This window comes from Pteropus alecto, unplaced genomic scaffold (genome assembly GCF_000325575.1).
Source record: "Pteropus alecto unplaced genomic scaffold, ASM32557v1 scaffold87, whole genome shotgun sequence".
Classification (NCBI taxonomy): domain Eukaryota; kingdom Metazoa; phylum Chordata; class Mammalia; order Chiroptera; family Pteropodidae; genus Pteropus; species Pteropus alecto.
Window position 1 is genome coordinate 19,642,252 of NW_006443225.1, and position 22,200 is coordinate 19,664,451.

The 22,200-nt window shown below is 43.3% G+C and overlaps 1 protein-coding gene, 1 long non-coding RNA gene and 1 pseudogene across 3 annotated transcripts in view; 1 reads left to right on the forward strand and 2 right to left on the reverse strand.

Moving 5' to 3' along the window:
• Nucleotides 1-1,375: 1,375 nt before the first annotated feature.
• On the reverse strand, nt 1,376-21,827 carry SNX16 (sorting nexin 16). Its single transcript, XM_006924055.3, has 8 exons — nt 21,689-21,827; nt 20,274-20,747; nt 16,961-17,047; nt 12,939-13,087; nt 8,991-9,060; nt 4,921-5,057; nt 4,271-4,390; nt 1,376-3,584 (listed from the first exon to the last, which is right to left on the reverse strand). Exons 2-8 carry the CDS (start codon nt 20,646-20,648, stop codon nt 3,479-3,481), a joined length of 1,044 nt encoding a protein of 347 aa, XP_006924117.1. The 5' UTR covers nt 20,649-20,747; nt 21,689-21,827; the 3' UTR covers nt 1,376-3,478.
• On the reverse strand, nt 12,600-12,717 carry LOC112472643 (annotated as a pseudogene).
• LOC107196543 overlaps nt 21,812-22,200 on the forward strand; it is a 15,283-nt gene continuing 14,894 nt past the window's right edge. Inside the window, exon 1 of one of the 2 annotated variants that reach the window (XR_003043722.1) lies at nt 21,812-21,943. This is a non-coding gene — a long non-coding RNA (uncharacterized LOC107196543). Of the gene's footprint in view, nt 21,944-21,965; nt 22,053-22,200 lie in introns of those variants that run through there. The other variant, XR_003043726.1, reaches the window with a different exon arrangement.

Consider the following 22,200-nt stretch of genomic DNA (forward strand, 5'->3'; position numbering starts at 1 on the left):
CCCCGCGCGGCCGGGTCGTGGTCTGGCGTCCGAGGGGACCGCCAGCTCCCGTTGTTTGCAGGCAGGACCGGAAGGCTGGACGCGCGCGCGAGCTCACTCGAGAGGGTCCCCCGGTTCGGGCTTCGTCCCCCGAGTCCACTGCTTGAGCAAAGGCCGCCGTGAGCCACCATGTGACACTAACCCCGCTCTGAGTGCAGCCAGCTCAACGTCGCACGAGGCACGTCGAGTCCAGGCGCATGCGCCTGTCCCGGCGGGACGCCCGCGTCCCGAGGTCGCCGTGGCTGCGCGATCGGTCCCCGTGCACGTGACGCCCTGCGCGTTCCTGGCGCTGAGTCCAAGGAAGTGGCACGCGGAGTCTGTCCTAATCCGAGGTCGCAGTGCTGCAGAAGCGCCCACAGCTGGCCAGCCGGTGGCGCCACATGTGCGCCGGGCGTCCGCGTCCTACCTGAAGGCGTTTCAAAGAACGACTTGGCCCTGTGTACGCACCCGCGCCCCTCACGGCGCAGCGCTGAGGGCAGGCCACGGCGACCTCCTGCCTCATGCAGTTTGAAAGAGCATTCGAATCTGAGGCTTCATCCGAAAAATGCATGTTCTAATAGAGGAGCTTAAATAGGGAAGAAAATTGGAATTAAGGGAAAATGAGAAAAACTCAAGTTTCCTACGTGGCACTGTAACTCATAAGGTTCCATAAAGTTCCTTCGGCAGGGTCCAGGCGAACTTACCCTTTGGCTTAGAACTGCCCCAAAATAATACAAAGAAAGGAATGACATAGTCTTTGATAGAAAAAAAAAAAACCAATTGTTTAGGTGGACAAGTGCTTCTCAGTACTTCAGAAGTACTAAGACCTAAGAGAATTTTCTCCTATGAGTCTTCATAAAGCGTACACTGTGCGATTAAACGGACATCGGCCTTAACAGCATGTGTTGAAAATACAAGATTTGTTGCTTGTTTTTGCTAATAGAAGCCAACAGCATAGAAAGAACGTGCAGGAAAGGTAAGTGTATGAACAGCCCAAATCTGGACCAAATACATAGCTCTTTGAAAATCTGGAGTGTAAAATTTAGATTCTTCTACTTCCTAATTGGGAGTATACACTTATTTTTAGCATACCCTAAACTCCCTTATTCCTATAAATTACAAAATCCATTTCAAAACCAGACAAATTATTCTCAGATTTAAGGCCACCGTTGCCTTGTGATGTCACAGACAGCTGAAGTAGGACACACAGGTGATTTACGTGACGGATGTGGTTTTCCAAATAAGTGTGCTTTAAATGGCTAGTGTCAGGATAGCAGACAGACAAAACACATTTCAAAAAGCTAAGTTTTATGGCTGTGCTACCTATACATAATTTTTAAAAGATTACCCCAAAAGATTTTGTTTCAGTTGTTTTTTAATTAATATTGGTTACATTTAAAGTGCATTGCTCTTATTTACAAACACTTAAAGCGATCCGTAATATAAACTTAAAACCTCATTCCACATCTGTGAAATGAAGCTCTAACTATCACTAAAACATAATAATCGTAAGGGATAGGGAGAATGTAGAAACTGGTATCCGACATTTGAACAACACAGCTACTGTTGTACTGAAAAAATAATTTATTAAATGAATATAATACTGGGAATAAATGCATTATAAAAGTAACAAAGTAAATTCTAATATAAATAATAGTGGTTTACCTAATTTACAAGTTTTTCTTCAACCGTCCAAAAGGTTACGTACAATCTTGTGAAAGGCCAGATTTTCCAAGTGTAGGGCTCACTTTAAAAGCACTGTAACATCTAGAATTTAGCATAATCTTGTTTTATTACACTACATTAATTTTAACATTAATATTTCATTATTAAAATTAAAATATTATTAACATTAATCGATTGTTCTTTTAAAACCTTTTTTAAGTCTAGAATAATCTTTTGAAATAAACAAGTACACAAGTTTGTTATAGTCTTTCCATCTCCCAGGATACTATATTTCCAATACACTTTGTGGAAATGGTCCAAGACTGAGCATACCTGTGCATTTTGATGAAGACTTTTAACATTTCTGGTACTTTGGTGAAAAGCAGCCTCCTTTTTACAACAAAGGTCTGTTACTCTATGTCAGCAGAATCTTAAATAACCGCATTGTAATTTGTACATCAAGATCCTGGCAAACTTTTAGACAGCGAAGAAAAAAAAAATGGAGCTTGTTACTCCATTTCCGCAGCCAGTTTTTTAGAAAGTATATGGAGTACAACACACCAGCTGGCATTTCAGAATGCTAGTATGATTACAGTGCTTGTCAACAACGAGATGCGAAACAGTAGAAACAGAAAATAAACGAGGAGCTTCATAACATAAAGATGAAATGAGGCGCTTTTGACAACTATATACAAAGCTGAAATAAACACTTTTTCATAAAGTGGACTCACAGACCCTGGAAGACTTCTGTAAAAAGTGACACAGTCAAGGCACTACATAATTATTTTTCCTAACTCCAGTTACTCAAGAAATTCACCAATTAGAGTTGGCACGCAAAATTTTAATTACCATAAAGTGCATCACTTGGCTAAATATATTAAAAAGAAAATCATCCAGAATATATTATAGTAACATATTTACACATACAGAAATAAAAATGCAATGCCAGGAGTCAACATAGTTAGAAACTCTGTAGTTTATATGGCTTTTTATTTTTATTTTTTGTATAACTCTCTATTTGCTTAGAATCTATAATATATTTTCAAGAGTATGCCTTGATTAGCGAAAAGAGGTAGTGTTCTGAGAGAGGCAAACTCACTGATTCTATAGGTAGAGATTTAAGATAATGTGGAAAATAAACAAGTAGAACATAATAAACAGGGACACTTACAGTATTTCAATGTTAACAAACTACGTTTCAAAATCAAGACTATTTTATCATTGAGCTATGTTAACACAGCTCTTTCAAAGAGTGTTCCTTTGGTACTAGAAAGTTGTCTTCTTTTAAATAGCAGTACCATTCCAAATAAGCAATTTTTATTTAGAGATGGTAAACACGTCAATATTTAAACTCAATCCAATCTTTAGCACTGATTTAAACCATTAGCGACAATATATCATGTCAGAGATACAAAGAAGTGTATATCAACCAGGCAGCAACATGCAATGAATTTCCATTTGACTAACATAACTGGTAATTTAAACGCACATTAGTCTAGAGCAATGTGTTGGCAAAACACCGAAATAATTTATGCGCAGGATTTAAGGATGTGATTCCTGATAACAGAACACTAGCTAGGATTTTTTCTAGTGTATTAAATACGAAGGTTGAATAAAAGACAATTGAAAGCAGCAGTGACTATATTTCCTATGCCAATAACTTAAAAAACTCTGCTTCAACGTAAACTCTATACATGTGCATTCTTGCTGTTTTCTGTAATGCTTGTCTTTTTTTCTTTTTAAAGATCTGACATTCTACTCAAAATAGCTGAAACGTAGAGACGGAGGGACCGGCTTATGAGGTGCTGTCTTCCTCGGCGTTATATGCCACCTCTGCTACTTCTATCTCCGACGCGGAGGTTTCGGGTTCGCTAAGGCTTAGGCGTGACTTGTCATGAGCGCTGCGAAAACAGAGGAACGCGTCAGTGTCAAGACTGGATGTGCGCTGTCGCCTTTAAAAATCTCGCTTTGTGTAAAGAACATTTGAATATTTAATGGAAAATATTCAAATATTCAATCAGAACTTTAGTACTTTTAACGTGGCGCTGCCAGATAGCACTTTTGGAGATATATTTTTAATTCTTTCAGCTCTCGCAACTACCATTTACCAATAAAAACCTGGTCTGTAATTACCTTTACCAACATCAAATTTGTTTTCATAATTACAGCTTAACAATTACTAAAGTATTAGTAATTAATTTGGATTTATATGCAATAAAAATTCTGTGCTTTCAAAAATACCATTTTTCATCGTTCCTATTATGTGGGCAGGGTGGTTGCTATTAGAGTGTCCCACATTTTGAATGGAAAAAGAGTGACGTTGTGGGAGATGAAAATAATTTGTCCTAATTTACAAAATTAATTAGCTGAGTCACAGCCCAGTTAATTCAGACATAGCTTCAAAATCAGTAATAAGAAAACTTACAGCTTGGATACCAAAAACTCGTTTTTAGGACGGCCTAGGATCGCTGAGCAGATCCACGATATAATAAAAAGTGAATTCATTAGACATATTCTATAGAATATTTTAACAATTTCCCTGCAATTACTCAGATGATGAGGCTACAGTAAACTAAATATCACGCACCTAGATTCTCCATCCAAGACTTCTCGACTAAGGTCAAGTGCAGAGGACTTCGCCTTTCGGAACCGTTCGCCTTCTGTCCCTGACAAGCACAGCGACTCTTCCGCTTCTGAACACAATGCTCTAAAAGTAAATCACAGGACGTCTCCTTTCAACTGTCTTCTTGCATAAAACACGTGTCTCTTTACCCCTGAGCACACACGCGGTGTGAGCGGTCCTCGGCTGTTAAGCCTTCACGCAGCCGCACAGCTAATAGACGCTGGCCCCGAGCGTCGGCAGAGACATTAGCACTTATGATCAGTGTACAACGATCTTAGCATCAGTTGCACACAGGCTGATGAGAAGGCGCGCTAGAATTTTACTGTGAAAATTTAGCATAAATGCCTAGAAACAGAGATACCACTTAAATAGGTTGAGATGAATAACGTTTATCTTGTCGAACAGATAGAAGCTTATTTTCCTGATCTTTTCCACCCTTCAAATGGTCTCCTAAATAAATAATCAAAAGACAACCTTCTCAATCTACAAGGAAGCACGGCAAGAGTCTATGACTTTAGGAATTAGAAATATCCTAAATCATATTAAAATACAGAGGGCAGTTAGCTCAGAGCATTAGAGCGGAATTAGACGAGAATGCAAGTATCACAGCACACCTGAGCCTGCTCTCCAGCGTGTCTATGTGAAGCTGCTTCTCACTGAGCACTTTCCTCAGGGATTCCAACTCCTTCTGCTTTTCAAGCAACTCTTTCTGCAAACGGTAGTTCGTCTCCTCTAAAGTTTCACAGAAAGCCTTAAACACAAACAAACAAAAATTATATATGGAAAAAGAATAAAATTAACTGCGTATGCAGAATCTTTCCGAAGAGTGATACTAAAGACTCAAGGAGCAGGGATGATCGAGATACAAGTCTGCCACCCAAGCAGTGTGTTCTCTGCCTTTTCGGGTCTCTGCTGGCTTGGCTCTTGGTCCCCTGGTGTGTCTGAAGCGAGTATGTGCAGTGTCCTCTAGTGCGGAATGGACAAAAGTGGCCAATGACTCATTCTGTGCCTGTTCCCCCCCAGTCCTCAATGGTTCTGCTCTATAAAAAACTGCGCAGTAAGATTAAGGAGAAATAGTAAATAAGAAGTCCGAAATCCACAAACCAATGAGAAATTTCACTAAGGATGTGACATACAAAATAAATACATAAAAATCAATGATTCTAAAGCCACAGTAATTAACACAGTGCGGACTCAACAAATAGAGAATTTCAATAAAGAGAAACAGAATGACCTCCCAAAAAAAGAGCAAATAGAAATTCTGGATTTGGAAAGTACGATAACTGAAACGAACAATTAACAAGAAGGTAAGAGAAAAATAACAGCAGACTTGAGGTGACAGAAAAATGAATCAGTGATTAAAGACAGATCAACGCAGAAACCGTCTAATCTGAAGAACAGAGAAAAAAATGAGCAGCTCCTTCAGAGAAACGTGGAGCAACAGAGTGTACAAACTCAGGTAATGGGACTCCCAGGAGACGCGCCGGTGACAGCAGAGGACTGAAAAATTATGTGAGCAAATAATGACCACGAACTTTCTAGGTCTGCTGGCGGAGCACGCCCCGCCAGATCCGGGAAGTGCAGTGAGCCAAACTACCACGAACACAAAGAGACCTCAACGCTGCCATCAGACTGTTGACAGTCAGAGCAGCAAGGGCGACATGGCTGATGACATGGCTGACCCCACACGGCAGCAACGCTGTCACTGGAGGCGGACGTCGCCAGGAACGACGGAGAAGACAGAGCGGGACACAGAGCGCTGACAGGAAAAGCCGTCAAGACCACGCCTCCAAAGCAAGCCGGACCGAGGCCGGAAACAGGAAGTGCGTGGATGCATGTAACTGATGCATCAAGTGCTTCTCACCATTTCTTCCCTTCTTCAGAAGCAGTCATTGCGCTGCACTGTGATGACATACACCGGTGCAGAACAGCAGTGCGGGAAGGGGAGGGCAGGGGGACACACTGGAGCCGCGTGTATAACCCACTGGATTAAGTATTATTCTGACGTAGAATGTTAATATGCAACCACTAAAAATCACTAAGACAGAGTCAGCATTTCCACAGAGGAATCAAAATGGCATACTAGCTTGCGTATTTCTCACGATCACGGGCAGCTAAGGAGGAAGACCAAAGCGGACGTGACAGATAGAAAACCAATTGCAAAATGGCAGACGAGAGAGGCAGATGTGTCAGACTGAACAGACAACAGAGCAAGGCCCAGTTAACTACGTGCCACGTACAGGAGGCAGACCTCAGACTGAAAGACAGACGGACTGCGAGCAGAGGCCGCAAGACACACACGGAGACAGGAGAGCGGCAGAGAACGGGCCGTACGTGCTGCCGAGGTCAAGGGCAGGAAATTAAAAGTCCAGAAAGAAGCCTCTCCTTTCATGTTCATTTGATTTCTGATAAAAGTGTCAATACAATTCAATAAAGGGAACGGGCACAATTAGATCCCCACAGGAACTGAAGGCTCTTACCTCACGTCTTACGAAAAGTATTAGCTCTGGATGGATCAGAGACCTAAAAGTAGGAGCTAAAACTATAAAAATTCTAGCAAAGAATGTAGGAGAAAACCTTTGTGACCCTATACTACAGAAAGAGTTCTCATGATACAACACCAAAAGCATAAGCCATAAAAAGTGATAAAATGAACTTCATTAAAATTAAAAACAGCACTTCAAAAGACCATTAAGGAAATGAAAAGACAAGTTCAGACTAGGAGGAGATATTTATGAATCACGCTCCCTGATAAAGGACTTGTATCCAAAATACAGAACTACAACTCAGTAAGACAAACAGCCCAACTAAAAAAACGGGCAAAAGGCTTAAACAGACAATTTATCAAAGAGAACATATGAATGACTAAAGAGCCCACGAACAAGTGATCAACATAAAAAAATCGTTAGGAAAATGCAGATTAAAACTGTGATGAGACAGCATGGCACACCCGCGAACGGCCGTCCCCAGATAGACAGGTAACAGCGTGTTCCCAGATCGGTGCCCTGCGTCACCCACGCCTCACTCCACACCCACCGCCCAGTGCCTGCGGCACCATGGGTGTCGGCCGGGCGTGAGGCAATCGCAGTGGAGGTGCCGCAGATCGCCTGCCCCGCTCCCAGGCCTGACTGAGCTCATCTCCAGCCAACTGTAGCCCAAGGGGAGGGAGACACCCTTTGAGAGGAGCTGGGAGGTACATTTTAAGTGTAAAATCTCCCTAATTTTTAAAGCCTAGAAAAACAGACAGAAAAAATGTTTGTGAGGACCTGGAGGAAACTGGAAGTTTCACGCACTGCTGGTGGAATGTAAAATGGTGTAGTCACGTTAGAAAACAGTTTGTAAGTTTCTTAAAAAAGTTAAACGTACTTTGTCACATAACCAAATATTCCATCCCTACGAATCGACCCAGAGAAACGAAGACACTCGGCCACACAAAGCCTTCTGCACGACGGCTCAAAACAGCATTTTTTACAAGAGCACAAAACTGCAGACAATCCAGTCTCTCCACTGGCGACTGGGTCAACTAAACGTGGTATGTGTCTATGACGGAAAACCACCCCGTAATAAAAAGTAATGAAATGTTGATAGAGGCCACGAAACAGATGACTCAAAAACATCATGCTAAGTGAAAGAAACCGCGTGCAAAGATCGTGTTTTCATATATGCGAAGTCTGTCCACGTTAGACATACTGTATAAATGAGACTATGGAACTGGATAACCTGACTTTATACATATACACACGCAGATGTGTATGTATACTGCATCATTACAGGAAGCAGTCAGAAAAGGCAAATTTGTAGAGACTGAAAGCAGACCAGCAGTGGTCTGGGCTGGGAATGGCTTGTAGGAATTTTTTTTTTTTGAGGTGATGGGAATTTCTAAAACTAGATTAAGGTTGACGGTGGCACAGCTCTATACATTTACTAAAAATTATTAAATTGTCTATTTACAACGGAACAGCAAATAGCAAAATTTATGGATGAAAATTTTACATCAATAAAGCTGTTTTTAAAAAGTTAAGTGTTCATTCTCATGCAAAGAAATGACTCAGTTTAACTGAAAACATTAAAGACCTACCAATTAAATCCGTTCCATTTAAACACCGTTAACATTTTGGGGGAAAATTTACAAAAAATCCTAGCTAATCTATTATTACCAAATCTGTTTTTGAATCTAGCCAACTGCTTCGAGAAACAGGCCACTTTAACGCGTCAATTAGTGTAATCTGAGTAGCATCAAGCGTGTGCTGAACTGATAACGAGACATAACTTCTACCTCTGAAAATAAGTTTTAAATTTGATTTTACCTGTAAGTTCTTGACTTTTATAATTAGATGGAAGAAAACTCAACATACAAATAGTACTGTTAAATGTAGTAAAATAAATTTCCAAATCATGTTATTTTTTAAAACAATAAAAATAAAGAGAAAAAAATGCAGGGTTTAATTTAAGGACTGCACCGACTATACGACATGTAGGGATTTTCATTTCTTCACTGAACGAGGTTCATGCGCTTCCCTGAAAGGAACCTTTGACTGGAACATGAGAAGTTTTCTGTGCATAACTACCCTGGTCTGAGGTGATAAGATTTTGCTGTTTGCTGTTCCATTCAAGGGACAAGGCGGTCATTGTCCTCAGTTCTTCCTTCTTCCCTTTTTCCCGTGAAACGCAGCGCGGCACTCACCCTGCTCTCCTCCAGGCTATCGAACGGGCCTGGTGGGTCGTCCAGACAAAGGAATTCTCGCACTGCCAGGCTTTCCAAAGGAAAAAAAAATTAGCTACGGTACAAATAAGTTCACAGAAGACAGCAAAACGCAAAAGTTACTTTGAATCTACACAGTATTTAAAGCAAGTTGGTTGCTGATATACCAAAATGGACCAGTTGGCTTATGCAGTTTTATACAAATTACCAAATGTAAACGTAAAATGTATAGAAAATACAAAGGTTTTAAACTGTTTTCTAAGATCTTATGAACATAAACAGAGATGGTGAATTTATGTTACATAAAAACTACAGGATATAAAACATAATTGAGAATAATGGTAGAGACCAATCTAAATGGTGAGTGATACTTTATCCCTTTCAAACGAATAATAGTTTGAATTAGTCTAAAGTCATTATTTTGTTATGAAGAAACACTATTTCTAACTTATACTTCATTTGTTTATTCTCCAGGAGATGCAGCTAAAGTAACTGAAGAGTATTTACTCTAAAACAAGTTAAAGATTTTTCTTGCAATCATATTTATTATATTCAGCTACTTTAATATTTTTCCTAGAGTTCAAGAGAAAAAATTCTGACCATGCCATTTCTAAATTACCATAAATTCCAAAATAATATGGTACCGTTAGGCTTCCACTTTGCAATGACCAGGAATAGGTTCAGAAGGCAGAACGGCGAACTCCCTCGTTACAAAAATACTTTGTTCCCTAAAGGCATTTTGGATGGAAAGAGAACTGACTCTATGTCCGTGGTAAAACACAAGCGTGGAGACTTGAATTTTTGTAGGTGTCAAAGGACAGAAAAGTGACCTAAAGGAGATGTCAATCTATTATGCTCAAAAGGGGGTGGGGATTTAGGGTTCAGACTGTGCCAGACAGGGCGACGATGACAGGAGACGGTCATGACGAGAAAACCGGGGTTTTTAGCGAAATCGTTCCCAAACAATACAAATTCCGTGGGGAAGTGCCATCGAGAAAGCAAGACCTGAGAGCCCAGAGAGCAGCCAAGCTCTGGACGACGCCCTCTCGACGACACAACGCCAGGCCAGCGAGGACGCAGAGCGAGGGCCCGCGATCTCGGCACGGGGAGGGGAGCGGGGTGAGGGATCTGCACGGGGTCCAGGGGCCCAGCCAGCGAGTGCTTTTTACGCCCTTTCCACGCTCGGCCGAGAAAATACCTACACACCTCCCCACACGGGAAGTTCCACCTCTGAAGCCATCCTGTTTGAACAGCTGAGCGGTCCTTCCTTCTCGGAGCTGGGCTTTCCCCCCGGAAGCCTCTCCTCTCTGTTCATGAGCCTCAGTTCTGCTTTTTGGGGTGTTCTGGAGACATCTAAGTCCTCTTTCACATGAGAATCCGCGAACGCGTTCCCTCTCCAGCCACAGCGTGCCGGGCAGGCAAAGCCCACGTGGCCCGCGGCGTCGCTGAGGTCAGCTGACAGCGACAACCGTACACGCCTGCGGTGCACGGGCGGGGCCGGCGCACACGTGCGCTGTGCGCTGCGGCTAACACGCGGGACCTCGCACACTCGGCGTTTCCAGCACTGTCAAGTGCGCTGCACAGACGGCTGTCACACGCCCTGCTTTACTTCTCTCAGCAATCACGAGAGGCGAGCACGGGCATCACCTGAGCACTTCCAGACGACATCAAAGTGTGCACAGGTGAAGAGACTCGTCCAAGGTGACACAGTGTGAGCGGCACAGCCAGCTCTTCCATCTCTACTGCGTATAATCACGTGCCTTTTCCTACCTGGAAATGCTTCCACATTTTGGTTCGCTTGGACTGTCCCCCTGGCCAGCCACGCCCCTCTGACCACGGTCACCCTGCCGCTGGTCTGACGGCCCAGAGGAGCGCAGGCGCCACGCGCAGTCCCCTCAGCCTGGCTCTGCCACTCTCCATCCACCCGGTATTTATACCGGAGAAGCAACTGTCCGGCAAAAAACGAGCCACAGGAGAGAAACTAGTCTTGAGACTGAGAAGCCAAAAGTCTGGACGAAACGTTGAGATAGTGGCTCTTAAGTCTGAAGAGGACAGTCCCGAGACGCGTGGGGAAGGCTCTTTCTCAGTGCCGCGTGTGACGACCCGACGTGAGACGTCACTATCTTACACCTACGTCCCCAGAACCCCCACCCCTCAGTAACATTGCCACGTTCGCAGACGACGCCAAGTACCGGGACGCTGCAGCTAGGGAAGGAAAGCGGGTCAGGGACTTCGTGCGTCTGTTTGTACCTTTGGTTTAGAGTGGAAACTTAGCCCAAGATCTTGGCGTGGGCAGAAGGCGCCTGCAGGTGGTCAGGGAGGCACTTATGGCAGGGAGTGAAGATGCTGGAGGTGCGAGGGGTGGACAGGAGGGTGGGACATGGCCTTCCCTGGGAACAGCACGTTTGAAGGCCCCAGGGGACAAAGGAGCAAGGTGACCAGTACTGATGTACAGAGAACGGGGGCGGGCAGGAATAACAGAACGTGAAGTCACAAGGATGGCGGGCAGGTGGGGACCGGGACGACTCGACTGCATCACAGGAGGCCACGGGAAGGCGGGTGGACAGGAAGACGGGCCGCGACGCTTCTGCAGCGATCCCGGGAGGGACGGCGGCTCCGACCGGGCGGCGGTGGCAGGGATGGGGAGAAGCAGTTAAAAATTCTGTGTACCAAACCACTGTAAACTTGATTTTAGTATTAAAATTTTAGTCATCATTTAAGCAAAGGGTCCCCTTGGAGTTTAAAACGCCAAGGCGGGGGTGAGGGGGTGAGGGCGGTGTCGCCGGGCTCCCGGATTCTGGGAGGATGCCGCTGCTGAACGCGCGGCAGAAACGTCTGCAGGGAACGTTCCGGGTCTGCGTGGAGAGGTGCGGGTGTGCGCGGGCGTGCGCGTGTGGATGTGGAGCCGAGAAGGGGCGGCCTGTGGTCCCTCCGCGGGGCTGGGGCAGTGGGCACAGGCCCCAAACGGCCTTGCGCTCAGCAGACGTGAGCGGCGAGATGCCCATGTGCAGTATGGTGTCATGCAGCACCGGACATACGTAAAGGATGGAGAAAAAGCGTAGAAAGAGTGAAAATGGATGGTTTTTGTATTGTTTTCCGTCTTTATGTGAAAAACTGCTAAAGACAGTTCCAGACATAAGTATCTATATGACATGCTACGACTGCCTTGCAGATACTGGTACTTTCTCCAAAAACAGTTCTCATTTATCTGATGATGTAAGTTCTACAAGTAGATACCCACGTGATATTATCATAAAGCAGTTTTCTTAAATATTCAGAAGCAAAAACCCTATATAGATCCTTTCTCTCTTTTTAATGGTTTTTACCTTCTACATAAGTTAACCGAACTTCAAAATTTTCATATTTTTGTATTACTTTGAAAAGCTATAAAGATTCCCATAAAAATTATATAGTGTCATATTAACCAAAAGTCTAATATGGGGACCACTTTGCTTAAATGATGGCTAAAATTTTAATACTAAAATCACGTTTACAGTGGTTTGGGTGGTCTGAGTAGGGTACACAGAATTTTTAACTTTGCTGACCTTTTATTTATTTATTTCATTTCATTTATTTATTTATTTATTTTTACACTTACAGCACCTGGTCTTCCTAGGTGGTCTCTCATTCAAGTACTAACCAGGCCCGACCCTGCTTAGCTTCCAAGATCAGACGGGAACGGTGTGTTCAGGGTGGAGTGGCTGTAGGCTGCTGACTTTTTAAAAGTGTTAATATACATCAAACACCAAATAAAGTCCTTACCGAAAAAAAGTAAGACAATTCGATGGAGTGTCTTGTCAGAGGGGACAAGTGAGTATACGCTTATCCTATGGTTTTGTTCACCTTGAATAACTACGGTCCTAGATCTATTCCTTGGTTTAAATGAGGTGCTTCAGCATTAATAACCTCTTATTCCAATTCATTACGTACCAGTGAGCGATGTCCTTGTGAGCTACTAAGTTCTGAAGAAATGCTTGCAATCCTAATTGTCTATCTTCTAAGAAGTCGGCGTTGTAATTATCTTTAAACCAGCGTTTTGGTGGCAGTGATAACCGAAAGCCTGGAAACATCTCTTTTAACTGAAAAAGAAGAAAACAGAATATCTGATGTTCAACTGAATTATATCAACTCTACAAAATCCATCCTGTCGACTCTGTGAAATTATCTAAGAAATAAGCTTAAAATAAAAGAACTGAATTTAGCTAGCTTTTCGCCACTTGATGGTTTTCCTGCTTGATTTCTCGCAGAGGAGCGACAGCTGCTCCACGTCCTGTCAGCCCTCGGCGCTGTCCCTCCTCTTGAGGGCCCTCACTCTGGTGGCTGTGTAACGGTGTCCACTGGGGCTTTAGTGTGCACTTCTCTGTTGACAGATGGTATGAAATACGTTCTCATGTGCTTGTTTGGATCTGCATCTCTTCTTTGGTGAATAATCTATTCAAATCTTCTGACTCTACTTAAAAAAACTGGGTTGTCTTTTTATTTAGTTGTAAGAACTCTTTACATATTCTGGATATGTCCTCTGTCAGATATGCACATAACAAATATTTTCTCCCGACTGTGACCTGAATTTTCATTTTAAGTTTTAACAGAGCATATGTTTTAAATTCGTTCATTGTTGTCTATTAATTTTTAGATCCTATTTAAGAAATCTTTGTTCATTCCAAGGCCGCAAAGATACTGATGTTTTTTTCCTGGGTGTTTACAGTTTTAGCTTTTACATTTTGGTTTATGATCCATTTTGCATGTTTGGCTGAAATTTCACTTTTTGAGAGAAGACTTTTCCGATCTTCTAAGCTGTAAGAAGACAGCCTTTTATACACTCTGCAACAAGTTACTTCAAATTTCAGTGCTATAAAACAACCATAAGCCCACTGAGCATCCAAGAGAATGAATGCTCAGTGAAATTCCAGATGAACCGTGCAGAGAAGATCCAGCAGACGTTTAAAGAATAAACAGGGGATGCACAACGGTCCGGAGGAAGACGACTCTGGACCCCTCAACAGCAACGTTCAGCACTAAGAGCAAGATGGCAACAGCTTAATGTCTTCGAAGCTCTGAAGAATAAAATTATTCCCAGCCGGGAGAAAGGCAGCCCTGGGGTGCCCCTTCCGAGCCACGTGGCGAGGTCGGGGAGCTCAGGGCCGCTGAGGACAGCGCGACCCCAGGGGCGGGCGCGGTGAGGGCTGCACTGAGCTCCTGAACGTGGGGACTGAGCCCAGTCCAGATGTTCACGCGCACTTGGCTCGTCCTGACCATGAGTTGATGGTTCTGGCCACTCACTACGCTCTGCTGCCTAGACATGGCTGAGAGCAGCCACTTTACCTCCCAGAAATGTTCTGCTTTGACCTGCTTCTACAACCTGAAGGTAGAAAATAGCAAGCTTCTAAGTCAAATAGAGAGAAAACCCCATTTCTTATTGTCACATTTCTGCAAGCTACTCATCCCCCAGCCGCCCTGCACACCTGCCAGAGGCCTCAACCGGGATGAGCCCCGAGTGTCCCCAGCCTGCTGAGGAACGAGCCTCTGACACCCTCGAGAGGCTCTCCAGCTCAGGGGGAAGCTGCAGTCAGGACACAATCCAGGAGAGTTAAGAAAAGGGGAAGAAAAAAAGACTAGGGTTCTGCAGACAATCTCTTTCTAACCAGCGTTATTTAACTCCGTTCAATAATTTTCATATTGTCAATTGGCTATTTTGTTCTCACTACTATAGATAAGTGGGGGATGCACATCTATACGGTTTCCATATAACCCCAAATTCCTAACACAACGCTGAACTCCGAACTGTTCATTTCATAGATGCCTCGTGACCGGTTTCATAGTACAATTTAGCCCACGTGCTGCTGGTGTTTCACAGTTTTGGTTCTTGCCAGGAAAAGCAAGTGATAGGTCCAGCTGTCTCTGGCACCTCGAAGACTGACACAGACACTTAGCAATGTCCAGTGCCCCACGTGGGGTAGCAAGGAGATATTTACTAGATTTAAATTAAACTCTTACTAACATCTTTTTTAAAAATGTAAGTGATCTCTAAGTCTCCGCTTGTCTAAGATGAACATTTTAGCAATAAAGATGAATCCAAGGAGATAAAAGGAAATAGACACTAATAGTTGAGCCCCAAAAAGAAAAGTAATAAGTCATAAAGGATCAAGCAGCTTTAAATTTAAATTGTCAGAAATTAGTCTTCATGAGCAAAAATATTATAACAATTGCATAGGAAAGGTAAGAATTCCACTTAAGTATCAGGTAACTTCATGAGTTACTTCAATCTTCTGGTTTATTTAATCGTTAAAAAAAACAGAGGAGAATTATAGTTTCTTAATTTATTACTGTAACATAAGAATGCAGGAATAGTAAATAAAATTCATATGTAATGGTAGAAATACATCAGAAATAATACTTTCAGTATTTTGGCATACTATGAAAAGTTATCTTTACAATACGCACCTTAATAAAGGATAAAAGTTTTTAGCATTTTACAGTTTACCTTTTCACTCAAACTGAGGTTTTCAAAATGGCAGAAGCTTTCTGGCAGCGAGGCAGCTGCCAAGTCACACCACCGAGCATGCTAAGAGCGCACGGACTTCGGCTCTGAGTGGTCCAGGAAGGGGGCGGGGGCGGGCAGATGGGAGCGAACAGGACCAGTGAAGGTTCCTCTGCTCAACACCTGTCAGAATTAGGGAGCAATTTCTGGTCCCAGGTCAGATTACTGGGCCCTTCGGAAGCACCGTGCACGACTTGCTTCTTTGGGGAAAAGCGTTACTTCTCGTGGTTTCCAATGGCCCCACCTGCCACCCCGTCTCCCTCCAGCTCCGTGGACACTCGGCCCCTCTCTCTCTACCGCATTCTCACTGCGACTTACTGTCAATTCCCTATTGTTGGTTCTAATTTTTAACTATTAAAAACAAACTAAAACACAAAGAAAGGACAATAAAACACCCTGATAAGTATTTTTTGAGCTAAATCTTGCCTATATCCATGATTTCTTATATAGAAGATAAATCCCAGAAATGTGATTATTGTGTCAGAATTGCAGCACTCAAGAGTGTCCTCCAGGAAGAGCCATATTTCCAATAATTAATACGCCTCTCAACTTGACGGGTGAAAATTAGTTTCTTAATTTTCGTTTCTTAAAGTACTTGTGATATTAAATATTTCTCAAATGTACTGGTCGTTTATATTTCTTCCGTGGATTACCTTTTCCATACCATTCGCTGTACTTTTTCCTTTTGGGTTTACGTTTTTGCTGCTTATTTTTAAGGGTTCTTCACCCACTGAGGTTTACTATTACCCTTCGTTTCACACGTGCAGCAGGCCGAGTTGTAGACAGCCCAAGGCCTTTGCCCTGGTATTGCTGCTGTGATGTCCTTACCTTACACAGCAAAAGGGATTCTGCAGATGTAATTAGGGTTGCTGTTCAGTTGATTTTAAGGTAGGGAGGTTATCTGTGGGGGCCTAATCTTATCACATAAGCACTTTAAAGCAGGACTTTCTTTGTGGCTGGTGGCAGAAGAGAAACTCAGAGAGAGTCACAGCACGAGAAGGACCCGACCCGCAGCTGCTGGCTTAGAAGACGGAGGGGCCCCATGCACGGGCTGGAGAGCAGCCCCCCCTGAGCTCAGAAGAGTCCCTGGCTGATACCAGCAGAGACACGGGGACCTCAGCCCGCCCAAATCACCAGATGATACACAGACACGTTTTAGTTATATTTGTATTAATAATTTTAAGGTTTTCACACTTTTACACTAAAGATAATTTGTTTTCAAAAAAAAAAAAAAGAAAGTTCTGTGTAGAGATGGGACTATTAAAATGAAACGGTGAATTTTCTTAGGAACTAGCAAAAACTGGACTTTACTCAAATAATTAACAAGGAAGAAAAAACACAAATATAACAGAACTGTCAGGAACAGGTACCGATTCAAAATTAGAAGGTCAGTTTTCGATTCATTAGTACTTACTTTCTCATTAAGCCGAGCGAAGTCAGTGTACCTTCTGAACACGACCCAGCTTTCTTCTGGAGTTTTCTTTACTAGTATTTTATATACCTGTGGGGGTGGGGATTAAAAAATATATATGTAAAGATATTTAAAAACGCAAATCAAATATTTTAAAAACTTCTACTTGACAACCTAGATCATAACTTATGCAAAAAATATCAGAAATCATTTAGACCATCAAATGTACAAACGATCAGTGAAAGCACCAAAAGTGAGGCCTTTTTCTTAAGAAACAAGACTATGACAAATTTGAGACAACATGGTTTTTTTGGTGACACTGATAATAAATGAACTCATCACCTTCCAAAATATTTTTTATGCGAACGGATTTTAAAATTGATAAAACAATCAATCAGGCTTGAAAAAGCTATGAAAAACAGCCACTTTTGTCCTATGTAATCAATTTATTTTTTAAAGTCAATAACTACAAGGCCAAGTTTTCAAAATAATTTGACGCTGTTTTAATCTTTAAGGCTGAAACGCAAGCTAAAAAAATGCCCACAGTAGATGCGAATTTACATTTCTAGAATTATGTAATGATCTAGGCTATTGAATAGAAAACTTTGATTGAAGCAGGTCAACATTTAATAAAGCATATAAGAAGAAAACATTAGATTTTATTTTCACAAGTACAATTTTAGTTTATCATGAGGAGCACTGTTCATAACGGAATCTGGGAGGAAATCTCCTGAGCTGCCCTCTAGTCACATGTCGCTACTGAACCCCTGAAACGAGACTTCTAAGCAGACGTGTGCTGACTGCAAGACACACACCAGACTGCAAAGACTCAGTGTGAAGAAAGATATAAAATCAAAAATTTCATGTTTCTTTTGACTTCGTCACACGGCCGCTAGGAAATTTTAAATTACAAGTATGACTCGCACTCGTCATGCGACAGTCCCACGGGATGGGTGCTCCAGCGACACCTCGTTACTTAGCGGCTGGAGACCATCCTTACCACGTGGTTCTCCTCCCTTACCGAGTTCTTTTCAGCTTTTGAGGGGAAGGGTAAATCCTTTCACTTTGAAGTGAAACACAAGTGATTTATCGTTGTAACGTATGCGAGTGAGGAAGAGGGTTGTGTGGACATCCTGCACAGTCTCTACAAAGTCCTCACCCGAGACAGGCACGAAAGAGATGCAAAGGTCATAGAGCCTGGCACGCAGCTGGTACTAAACACACGCTAAATTAGCGGGCAGGTGGACACTGCCGATCCCACATCAGCCGCTCACGACCTCCTCTAAGTCACCACAGACTTCGTGTTTCTATGCCACTGCCTTAAATTTGCCCACAAACTTGCATTTTCACAGATAGCACCTCGACGAATGCTCACTCCTTCAGAAGGAAGATAAGCCGGTGTAAGGAAACGAGCCATCAGTTTATTTAATTTACAAAATCACCCTAAAAACAGTCAGGTTCATGCAGATTTCCCGACACATTATCAGTCTCATTCATGACGATTTAACTAAAGATGGGCTCTTCATAAATTATCTCAACCATTGTTTTTTGGAGGTTCTTCTAGTTTGTTGTAAATTTACAGCCTGAAATGTTGATGTAAACATAAAAACTTTACTTCAAGAAAATCCAAGAGAAAGAACAAACCATTTCAACTGGTAGTGACTTTAGCAAAGCTGCTGGATATATAAATACACAAGCCCAATATACATAAACTAGCAAATAACAAATAGAAAACAGAAAAAGATAATGAGAACATCAACATCCACACCTAGAAATAAATCTAACCAAAAGATAGATCTCTGCTCTGAAAACTATAAAACGTTATTGAAAACAGTAAAGGACTTAAGTGGTCTAGGTTCACAGATTCAAAGACTCAGTATTGTAAAGATGTCAGTTCTCCTTAGATTAGTTTATAGGTTCGATAAAATCTGAGAACAGCCAAGACAATCCTGAAGAAGAACAAGGCCAGAGCTGTTAGGCTGCCAGATATCAAGACCCATCACGAATCTTTAATAATTAAGATGCCGTGGAACTGGCAAAGAGGAGGAATGGAACACAGGAACAGACGCACGCGTTCACGGTCATCTGATTTATGACACGGGCAACAGAGCAGATGCAGAGGGGAGAGAGTGGTCTTTTCAATCAAAACTTGACCGCTTGATCCCATATAAATAAAAAACGTGTCTTGATCCTTACCTCGTACCGTGGACAAAAATGAATTCCAGATGGTTTACAGATCTCGATACGAAAGGTCTAACAATAGTTTTTAGAACATGGGACTTTATAGTGGGAGTAGGAAGATTTTAAAAAGCGCTGACCATAACAGAAAAAGTTAGTAACTTAGACTGTGTTAAAATTAAGAACTTCTGTTTATCAAATGCACCATGAAGGGAGTGAAAAGGGAAACCAGAGACAATACGCGCTCTGGAAGACTGACGTTCAGAATGCACAGGAGACGACAGGCCCAAGCAGAGCAGCCTTTCCCAAAGACAAATGCGCCAAGATCTTGAACACTCTTCACAAAGGAGGATATCGATTTAGTCATTAAGAAATGCACATTAAGACCACCACGCGACGTCACTCTGCCCACTAGAAGAGCCAACGCGAAGGTGGAGGACACCACGCGCTGGGAAGGTGTGTGGCAGCGGAGTCCTCGTGCCCGGGAACATCAGCCAGTACAAGCACTCTGCCACACTGTTTGTCACTATCCTCTGAAGCTGGCATGTGTTCCAGCCATTTTACTCCTGGGCGGATAGCACATGGAAACGCGTCCACGTGTTCACTGAGTGACACATACTACGAGGTTCGTAGAATAGGATTTGTAAGAGCCCCAAACTAGAATGATCCAAACGGTCTTCAACCGTCGAATGGGTAAAGAAATCGTAGTATATGCACATCGAGGCATACCATCAGTAATAAAAACGAGCTCCCTGCCATCACATGCAAGGTCAAGGATGAATCTTACAAACATGATGCTGAGGAGTACACACTCCACGCTCCCATTCATGTAAAGTACAAAGAAAGGCAAAACTAACGTAGGGTACGAGGAGAGCGGGCCGTGACTGCAGTGGGCATGCGGGTGGCGGTCCAGGACGCCAGGGACGTTTCTGGACGTGCGTGCTACCCACGTCTGGTTTGTGAAAACTAATTCGCGTGAAACAAGTTTACTACAATGACAGAATTTAGAGGTGTACAAATCATCTGAACTTTGAACTTTGTCTTTAAGAAATGACAAGTACGTGCTAACGCTGCTCGATTTCACACAGGTAAGTCAATCTTTCACTTTCCACTGGTGCGGAGCAGAAGCCATACTCACGGTAAACTTAGCTCTTTCCTCCATCACCTCATAGCCCAGAATAGTAGGTGTAGAAGGCCTATCGTCCAAATTCGCCATTTCGGGATTTCGCTCTTCACTCTCCCTTGGTCTAGTGGAATATTCAACGGAGGAATCCGCATCTGTAAATTTAGTCCTAACGAGGGGACTGCTACTGACAGACGAAGTGCTATCCGCTTGATCAGGCACCCTGGTCTGTTTCAAGGTCCCCATATTTGAGTCTTCAAACTGGCCTTTGGAAGAGTTTGAGCTTGTTGAGATGCTCCCAAACGATGAACTTCTTTGGTTCCTGCTGGCTAGAAAGCTGGAGGCGGAGTCCCCTGTGGGCAGAGGGACGGGGACATAAGGAGTTGCCATCTTCTTTTGGCCCCTGACACGAACTGCACACTGCTGACTCCAGACACTTAGAGAACAACTAATGTGAAATCCATCATGCTCTTCTTGGGAATTCACTATCTACAAATGAGGAGAACATATTGAGAGATTAGTCTCTAATCTGGAGCACTATCCAAAAGAAAACAGAACGTTCATATCCATTTCTTTTAACTTTGTGACACTATTATTTTATTTAGAACGAAAAAAGACCCCAGATCTCTTCCTTTAATAGTAAAATGTTATCTCTAAGGACTCCCGTTTGCAAGGCAAAGAGAACTAGTCCACACCCTTTTTCTTGAGACCCGTATTATATGTTACCCTTTCCCTCCCCACTTTATTTCTTTGTGATGGATTTCTGTAACATTCATTTTAACCTGATTTCATCTATGTAAAAGAGGTGGGAAGAGAAAGGCTGCTAAACGCCTTCTTGAAGCTTCATCTCCTGCTTACCATCCTGACAGCACTAAATACAATACAGGGAGGGAGGGAGGGAAGGGGAGAAGAGAGAGGGAACTATTCCCGTTACCTTTGTTTAATCAGTGAAACTGTAAAATGTTATTCAGAGTAATAACAGTGAACCAGAAGCTTACATGCTATAAGGTAAACATCGACTGTTCTTAAAGTAACAGTTCATTAACCCAGGCTCAAATGATCTGGGGGGAACAAACCTTGGCCAAATTAAATTAATCAAATAATGAACATTAAACTTATATCCAAGATTAAATTATTAAGTTTAAATGTTCTTCATAGTTTCCAGATAATCACTAATTCTGCTATGCTGTAAACTGAGGGTATTTAACAAATCTTTGTAACTCGTACCGGATAACTCTGTTGTCAAAGGGACTAGTTTATCTTATCTCAGAATAACTTCACAACAATACAAAGACAAAAGGGCTTACCACTAAGCTGTTGAATAATAAACTAAGAAACCATAATAACTAGAGACCAGTGAAATGACACATAATAGTGTGTCTATCTAATCGCATCCAGGCGCCCTACTGGTGAGAAAGGTAGGGGATGACCTGCCGGCACTTGCAGCGACGCTCACACGACTTCTAACCCAGCACGTGGCTCCTGGCAACCTCTCACATCCTCAAAGATCCAAGAAACCCGAGCTGCAGATTCACCGCTCCTCGGTTCCACCCGAAGGCCTCCCCGAAAAGGAGCAAATCGGGGTGTGACATCGCACCACGTCGAGGCCTGGGGGACGGCCCTGCCCTTTGCCACGCGACTCCCTGGCGGGGGCGCCGGCCCCCCAGCGCGACCGCGGGCCGCAGGTGAGCGCCACCCAAACGTTCAGAACGGCGGCTCGGTGACAGCGCCTTCGCCTTCGCCTTCGCGCCGGCGTCCAGATGCTCCGGGGACCACTGCTTAACCCTCGGGCAGGTGAGGTGGCCGGAGCCTGAGCAACGCCGCGGGCGACAGGAGCGGGTGGCCAAGAGGTGGCGGAGACACCCAGGCGCAGCCCGACCCTGGGAGCACCAGTTGGTGCCCGAGCGAGCCACGGTCCCGGGCTCGGGGTGGGGGACCCCGC